General features: G+C 41.3%; 1 protein-coding gene across 1 annotated transcript in view; it reads left to right on the top strand.

Annotated features, from left to right (window-relative positions):
- Positions 1–815: 815 nt before the first annotated feature.
- LOC149275958 (hyccin 2-like) overlaps positions 816–9258 on the top strand; it is a 118967-nt gene continuing 110524 nt past the window's right edge. Inside the window, exons 1-2 of the mRNA XM_089504081.1 lie at positions 816–866; positions 8353–8454. Of these exons, the coding sequence (XP_089360207.1) occupies positions 816–866; positions 8353–8454 (153 nt within the window). The remainder of the gene's footprint in view (positions 867–8352; positions 8455–9258) is intronic.

Raw genomic sequence — 9258 nt, 5'->3', positions numbered from 1 at the left:
TGAATATACCGCTCCTGTTATATGTCACTGTCAAACAACACTCCAATATGTGTTCAGCAACATCTCCCGAGTACAGTGATAGCACCCATGCATGGGTTTGTCTGGTGTTTGGGGGCTAAAAGGCCACATTTAGGAAGTGTACTTTATTCCATTTTGGTCAGTCTGTGCCTATGCCCTTTCTTTGAACCCGGCCACTCCAATTTACCCGATCAAACCATTCATTTTTTTAAATTAGACACCCCTTGGGTATTTGAAATGCTTTTACGTTAACTCTTTCCCTGTCAAGATTTTTGGGAAGATACAGCGCTTGCTCATAATAACTTTATTTTATTTATTTTATTCTTTTTGGAATAAAAATATTCTTTCATTGTGATTAGAAAGCTGGGCTCCATTGACTTGCATGGTCCACAGTACGTGGACGTGGAGCCTGAGTTCTCAAGAGGGTCTGGAGTCTGGAGACCCTCCAGTGAACTTTCCCAACTTTATTTTTTTAAATGACAGGCTGCCATCTTGCGAATGGCAAAGTGCCTTGCAGTGGCGGTTTTGACCACTCTCCGGAGCGGTCACGGCGCTATCGAGGCATTTCAGCAACACCATTGATGTTTAGGAGGCTTAAACTCTTTTAAAACCGGCCTCCAGCGCCATACAGTGTATAGCGGATGTTGAAGTCCGGGGAGGGGCCAGACATGGACTAGATGGGTTCTCTTTCTCTTCCAAAATGTTCTATGACAAAGTGAGCTGCTGTGGGCAACAAACAAATAACAGGATTTTTTCCCTCCTATAAGTGACAGAGCAGTGGCTGTGGTAAGAAGAAAATGCTGGGATCTGAACGTGAAGTAGTGGAAGAATGGCTTTCAGAATACAAGGTGACTGTTAACTTATGCATTTCAAAAGGTTTTGTTTTTTTGTATTTTCATTATTCAGCAATGTAAATGAATTCAGAGGAATCACTTGCTGTTATCTGCATATATTGATGTTGCTGCCTGGAGACTTGAGCAGAGCCTCAATTATTATATTTTAGCAAATTACTGATGTACATGTGTTTATTTTCTGGTCTCTTAGATGTTAGTAAGGTTTATTCAGACATTAGATTTATTTTTAGGGAGAAAGGAAGTTGGCAAGTTGGTAATAGCTCATTGCGTTTAATAAGTTAATATTTGTGGATGGTGGTTAGCAGAGAATTTCTTAAGGTTTAGGTTGTAGGTTAAGAAAAGAAAAATGTTGGCCTTTTAATTGTCACGGCTAGAGGACCAGCAGTGCAGGAACTTGGTATCATCCACCGGTACAGGAGCAGAGCAGTATACTGGTTGCAACAGGCAAAAGAGTAGTCGTTACACGGAGCCGAGGTCAGGAGTAGGCGGGGACAGGATAATCAAAACAAGCCGGGTCAAACACAGGAGATAGACAGGAACGTCAAAAACAAGCCAAGGTCAAAAGCCAAAATCACGAAGTAAGGAATTTAATAAGCACAGCCAACATGCACAAGGCACTATCACAGGCAATGAGCTAGTGCAGGGGCGTCCAAGTTTTTTCTGCAGTGGGCCACTTCATCAGAATTGTATACGTGCGCGGGCAAAGAAATTTTCACTGTGAGAAAATATGGCCTTTAATAAAATATGCAGATTAAAATAAATTAAATGACACAAAACCTTTACTTTTCCTCTCACTGATTTCTGGGCCTAGAAAGTTTTGTGACTACAAATGCAGGATTCTGTATAAGTAAAAATAAAAAAGTTCTATTTATTTTAGCGATGCACTAAAATGAAAATTCTGGACCAAAACCGAAAATTCAGGGTTCACTTAGCCGAAACTGAAAATGACCCCCCACACACTTTTAATAAATGTAAGTCACACACCAAAATTGTACAAAAAATTATATATTATGATTGTTAACAGCAATCTCAGGCATACCCAGATTCCAGCATGTACTGGTTGGCTGGGCATTGTACCGGTATTTTTTGTCCAATTTTAGTGTGTAACCATGCTTTTATTAAAGGTAGCACACCACAATTGGACAAAAAAATCAACAATATGACTTGGCATGATAGGAGTGTGATTGCTAACAGCAAACACACTCTTTATACCCAGGCAACAAGTAAATGCTGGAACCTAGGCATGATGGGACTGTGATTGCTGTTAGCAGATTGCTGTTAGCAATCACACTCCTATCAGCCCAAGCATGTACTGGCTGACTTGGCATGATAGGAGTGTGATTGCTAACAGCAAACACACTCTTTTTATACCCAGCCAACCAGTAAATGCTGGAACCTAGGCATGATGGGACTGTGATTGCTGTTAGCAGATTGCTGTTAGCAATCACACTCCTATCATCCCAAGTCAGCCAGTACATGCTGGTACAGGGTGGCTGTAAGTGCAGACCCCATACTGCTGGCAGCATCAATACACAAGCGGGCAGCTAGCCAGGTTTCAGCATATACTGACTTGGCATGATAGGAGTGGGATTGTTAACAGCAATCACAGTCCCATCATGCCTAGGTTCCAGCACTTACACATCCATGCTATCACACACACATTCATTCACAGATTCATTCCCTCAATCAGACATACTCATTCACACAACCTCCCACACCCCCTTACCTGCACTACAGCTCTCTCAATGCCGATCACAGACTTCAGCAGGGGGCGCGGCCTCCCTCGTTCTCCCCACAGAGGAAGCAGGACTGGAGCAGAGAATAGCCCCTCCCACAAGTAAACAGCAGGGCTCTTGTGATCCTGGCTGCCGATCTCACGCGGGCCGCACCTCGAGGGGCCGCATGTTGGACGCCCCTGAGCTAGTGCAACAGCCAGGTTTAAATAGACAGACTAATTGTATTTCCCGCCCCGCATGAAACGGAGGCTTGGAACGCATAAGTGTAGTGTCTATAAGAGGCCACATGGTGGCACGCGTGCAGTCTGCGTTCAGGAAACCTGCCAGCGGCTACAGACAATGAGGGGCTTCAGTAGAACGACGGTTCTAGGGGGACGGAAGGTAAGTACCCCGTAGTTACACTACCCCCCCTTAACAGGGAGGCGTGCCAGCGACCAGGAGCTGGTTTGGTAGGATGACTATGATTAAAAAAAAAAGCACGAATCAGACGGGGCGCATCAATCCAGGATCGTTCTTCTGGTCCGTATACCAACCAGTGGAAGAGATATTGTAATCTGCATATTCTCGAGTCGATGATGGCCTCAAGCTCATACTCATCAGAACCTTGGACCAAAACGGGTTTCGGCGGAGCCAGCTGACGACAGAATCGGTTATGAATCACTGGTTTCAACAGTGATATGTGGAAGACATTATGTATACGCATATTGGGTGGAAGCTCCAGGGAGTAAGAGACGTCATTAATCTTTGCCAGGACTTTAAAAGGACCAATGTACTTGGTACCTAGGGTCTTTGTGTTCTGTCTGAGGTGTAAATGCTGTGTGGAAAGCCAGACAGAGTCCCCAGGAGATAATGGTGGTCCTACTGAACGACGTTTGTCTGCAGACCTTTTTTGAAGTATCTTAGCTTTAATGATAGCCTCTGAAACTTCCTTCCAGTGTTGTTGCAAAGACTTATGATGGGAGTCGGTGGCCGGAACATCAGAAGGGAGACTGTTGAGTGGCCATAAGTTAGGTTCAAATCCCATAGCTGTGCAGAAAGGAGAGGTCTTAAGAACTTCATGATATGAGACATTTCAGCCAGATGGCCTAAAGATGCCCAGTTGGACTGATCTTTAGTGACATACATACGAAGGTATTGTTTTAACATTTGATTAGTCCGTTCGGCTTGCCCATTGGTTTCAGGATGATAGGCAGAAGACAATTACATAGTTACATAGTTATATAGGCTGAAAAAAGACATGCGTCCATCAGGTTCAGCCTTTCCTATATCTGTTAATTTGTTTGTTGATCCAAAAGAAGGCAAAAAAACCCAGTTTCGCTCTTTCCAATTTTGCACCAACCAGGGGAAAAAAAAATTTCTTCTTGACCCCAAAATGGCAGTCAGATTTCTCCTTGGATCAATAAGCTGTTTCCCCATAATTAAAGATTATATCCCCGAATATTATGTTTTTCCAAGTATCCATCCAGTTGCTGTTTAAACGTCTGTACAGACTCCGATAAAACTACTGCAGGCAGAGAATTCCACATCCTTATTGTCCTTACTGTAAAAACCCTTTCCTCTGCCTTAGACTAAATCTCCTTTCTTCCAGTCTAAACGCGTGACCACATGTCCTATCTGTTTATAGATTTCCACACAATGGTGTGTATTGGCCCCAAATATATTTATATAATTGTCAGGTCCCTACCCGTCGCCGGCGGTGGTCCTCGCCCGGCGGAGATACCGCCGAGCGCCCTCGTCCTCGGCCGCGTGGCTGTCGGGTCCCTACCCGTCGCCGGCGGTGGTCCTCGCCCGGTGGCGACACCACCGAGCACCCTCGGCCGCGCGGCACTGCATCTCCGGGCTGCGTCCCCGGTCTCCGTGACAAGCAGAATGGTGGGGGGGCGGGTCCTGCGGTCCCAGACCGCTGCAGACCGCCAGGGGGGGCATGTCTCGCGGTCCCAGACCGCTACAGACAGCCGGGGGGGCGTGTCCTGCGGGCTAACCGCAGAGGGGAGGGATCAGGAAGTAACAGGCAGTCACAGGGAGAGGAGGGGGAAGGAGGGGTTAGAGGAGGAGTAACAACTTGGCGGGCTATTTAAACCTGCAGCCCTGTACCTTCAGTACTTGGTTGTTCAAGTTCCCTACCTGTTTGTATACCCTGTTGCTGTTTATTCTACATTTTGATTTCACGGACTTCTTGACCCTTGGCTGGATTATTGGATTTGCTATTTGGATTAACCCTTGCTGTGCTGCATATCTCTATTGGATTGTACGGAGTTTCTGACCCTTGGCTGTATACTGGACTCTGCTTGCTGGACTGCCCTTTACTCTACCCCCTTGCACCCGGTGTCTCTATGTGCTGTGCTCCGACCCCTAACTCACCCTTGACAATAATGCTATCATATCCCCTCTGAGGCGCCGTTTTTCTAAACTAAACAGATTTAAATTTGTTAACCTTTCTTCATAACTATAGTGCTCCATTCCTTTTATTAATTTTGTAGCCCGCCTCTGCACCCTTTCTAGTGCTATGATATCCTTCTTTAGAATAGGTGCCCAAAATTGCACAGCATATTCAAGGTGCGGCCTTACCATTGATTTATACAGAGGCAAAATTATATTTTTATCCCGCGACTTGATGCCCCTTTTTATACACGACAATACCTTACTGGCCATAGCAACCGCAGACTGACATTGCACATTGTTGCCTAGTTTGTTGTCTATAACAGTTCCCAAATCCTTCTCATTTGTCGTTACCCCTAATTCACTACCGTTAAGGGTGTAGGTTGCTTGTGCGTTCCATACCCCGAAGTGCATAACTTTACATTTAGCTACATTGAATTTCATCTGCCATTTGTGTGCCCATTCCCACAGTCTATCTAGATCCCTCTCCAGCACAGTAATATCCCGCTCCCCCTGTTTTATTTTACATAGTTTAGTGTCATCTGCAAACACAGAAACATAACTCTCAACACCTATTGTCAGGTCATTTATAAATATGTTGAATAAAATTGGTCCCAGAACAGAACCCTGAGGGACGCCACTTACCACTTTTGACCAGCTTGAACATTTACCTTTTATAACAACTCTCTGTACTCTATCTCTAAGCCAATGTTCTACCCAAGAACAAGAATTTGCACCTAGACCAATTTCCTTCAGTTTGAATACTAACCTATTGTGTGGAACCGTGTCAAACGCCTTGGCAAAATCCAAGTAGATTACATCCACTGCAACACCCTGATCTACACTTCTACTTCTTCATAGAATGCAATTAAATTAGTTTGACAGGACCTATGTTTCATAAAAACCATGCTGATTTATGCTAATAATACTGTTCTTCCCAATGAATTCTTGAATATTATCCCTAAACAGCCCTTCAAATACTTTCCCAACCACAGAAGTTAAGCTCACAGGTCAATAGTTTCTGGGCACAGAGTTTGAACCCTTTTTGAAAATAGGAACCACATCTGCCTTCCTCCAATCCTCTCGTACAATTCCTGAAAGAAAAGAATTCTGAAAGATTAGGAACAGAGGTTCACTTATTTCCTGACTCAGCTCTTTAAGTACTCGTGGGTGAATACCGTCAGGCCCCGGAGCTTTGTTAACATTAACTTTCTTTAGTTGCTGCAGCACCTTGTCCTGAGCCATCCAATCACAGTTTGACTGAAAAAAAATTTCAGTAGTCCTATGTATATCCATTGCCATAGGTTCCTCCTTAATATATACTGAGGAAAAATAGTTATTTAAACTGGTTTCTGCTTTTTCCTAGTCCTTCTTAACCAACACTCCCCTCTCTGTTTTTAATGAACCTATGTTTTCATTTTTTGTTTTTTTTTAGAATTTATGTACTTTTTGGGGGTTAGTTTTGCTCTCTTTGGCAATCACCCTCTCATTTTCTAGTTTAGCCAATCTAATCACCTTTTTTGCATGCTTTATTGGCTTCCTTATATCTTATATAGGATGCCTCTGATTTAAATGCTGTAAAAGCCATTTTCTTCTTTTTAATTTTATGCTTAACGTCCCCACTAAACCACATTGGTTTCAATTTGTTTGTTTTATATTTGTTTCCTAGTGGTACATACTGAGAAGTGTACCCTGCTAATATTTGTTTGAAAATACTCAATTTTTCCTCAGTGTTTTTATCCCTGAAGAGTTTATGCCAGTCAATAAGTTGTAAAGCTGCCCTTATCGTATTGAAATTGGCCTTCTTAAAATTATACGTTTTAGTATTCCCCATGGGCAATTTCTTTTTTTGAGTTTATTTCAAAAGAGACCATATTGTGATCACTATTACCCAAGTGCTGCCCCACTTGAATGTTAGACACAAGATCAACATTGTTTATCACCAGATCCTTTCTAGTTGTTGCTTGTACCAGTTGTGTTATGAAGGTGTCATTTAACAGGTTCAAAAACCTGAATCCCCTTGCAGAACTACTAGTCCCTCTATCCCAATTTATGTCCAGGTAATTAAAATCTCCAATAATTAACGTGTTACCCAGATGTGCAGCTTTCTCAATTTCCTCTAACAGCTGCTCTTCCTCATCATTATTAACATTAGGTGGTTTATAACATATCCCAACCATTAACTGTTTTCCTTTTTTTGCCCCAAGTTGATATCTACCCATAAAGCTTCAATATTTCCCTTGTCACCTTCAAGATGCTTAATATTTGACTTTAGCTCGTTGTTAACATACAAGAATACTCCTCCTCCCTTCCTGCTTTTTATAACCTTTTAAGTTAACTGCCCAGTCATGGGTCTCATCCCACCATGTTTCTTTTATGCCTATTATATCATATTGTTTAGTGTATGCTATTGCATCTAGTTCTCCCATTTTGTTATTTAGGCTTCTTGCATTAGCAAGCATACATTTAATATTACCCTGAGTCTCTTGAATTTTATGAGAATTTTTATTAATACATACCTCCTCTGTTCTGATCTTGCCCCTCCCCCCATCTCCACCCCCTTGTTCTGATCTGAAACCCTTCTCCTTTCTGTGCTATCTCCATTTTCAAGATCTTTGTGTAGTTCTATGGTTTTAAAAGAAGTCCCTGCTTGTCAAAGGGGAGTCATAGTTTAACAAACTTATGTTAAAAGGGCAAAAATCTGAGTTATTTACAGAAATATAAACCCTTGGTCATGAACGAGTTTACTTTAGGAATGTATTTGGTGGTGCTTAACCATATTTAGGTGCGTGTTAGTTGTTGGGTAAAATTTCCACCTACAATTGCTTTTGACCCTTGCTGTACATTTAAAGTGGAAGTTTTTCTCCTTGCTGTATACAGTTATGTGGGTTAGCATTGGCACAATCCTTGATTTATCTAAATTTGTTCCAACTCCTTTCATTATCCTTGGTCATGGAGCCTGCCTTTGTTGTCACTTATGTGATATGTTGGGTGATCTTCTCTGCTCAAACATCCTTATGGAAATTCAAATATAGTCTGTTTCTCCATTAATCAGAGGGTCCAGCTAGGTGAACCATTCACAGGCGTATAAGGTATCAGGAAAACATCAGTGTTTGTCTAGCAGACCAAGCTAAGAGTACAAAACTAGTACACATACAAATGGCTACAATGCAGCTGCATGAAAACGTATTACACAAAACTATAACTGTTTAATAAAAAAACAGAAAGTAGTCCAATGTGTTTGAAAACCTATTGTTAATCTAATACTAGTCATAAAAAATTTGTGGGGGTTTTAAATAAAATAAAATTTTGGAACTTCAATATTCGGAATTTTTTGTGTTCATTCATTTTATTATACTTAACAGATATTACCCGAAACCCACCTTATTGCATATGCTGCAACCCTTCATCGCAAGAAATCCATTGTGGCAGCTCTATATAAAGTAATCCAAGAACCAAATAATGAGGTAAGCTTTCCTATAGCAGTTTTCCCCCAAACTTTTTCAGATGTTGATGTTTTTCAACTAGATTTGTTAATCTCGGTGATATATTTATCAAATCTTGTGTTAATATAGTTCATTGTATTAATATTACAATATACCATTAACACAAAATGTGTAGCCCATCTTCCACCTGTTCTTAGTTGTGAGTTTTGCTCTTACTGAGAGTTAATGCACTTTAGCATAACTAATGTTGCTCTTTAACCCCTTCGTGACAAAGGCTGATTTTACTTTTTGTACCCTTCGTGACAATGGCCGTTTTAACATTTCTGCGCTGCTCGTGTTTAGCTGTAATTTTCTTCTTTCTCGTTTACTGAACCCACACGCATTATATATTGTTTTTTTCAGGACAAGAAGGGCTTTCTTTTGATGATCATCATTGTTTTGATTGTATCATATTATTTACTATTAAAAAAAGTATAAAATATGGTGAAAAATGTAGAAAAAAATTACTGTTTCTAACTTTTAGTTGAAAAATCTTTTACTCATCTATAAAAGGTAATGAAAAAACCTGCTAAATAGATTCTACTATTTGTCCTGAGTTTAGAAATACCCAATGTTTTTATGTTTTTTTGCTTTTTTCTACACATTATGGGGCAATAAGTACAGGTAGCGTCTTGCTATTTCAAAGCCATTTTTTCCAAATCTGGTAATTCTTCCCCCCATGTGCCATTTCGGGTATATTTGAAGCCGGCCAATGCAATTTACCCCATCAAGTCATATATTTTTGAAAACTAGACAGCCCAGGGTATTCCAAATGCTAGTATTTTA

This window comes from Sceloporus occidentalis, unplaced genomic scaffold (genome assembly GCF_023333645.1).
Source record: "Sceloporus occidentalis isolate IW3139 unplaced genomic scaffold, rSceOcc1.0.p SCAF_255, whole genome shotgun sequence".
Taxonomy (NCBI): domain Eukaryota; kingdom Metazoa; phylum Chordata; class Lepidosauria; order Squamata; family Phrynosomatidae; genus Sceloporus; species Sceloporus occidentalis.
The sequence above is the reverse complement of the archived record's forward strand: the minus strand, read 5'-3'. Positions and strand labels throughout refer to the sequence as shown.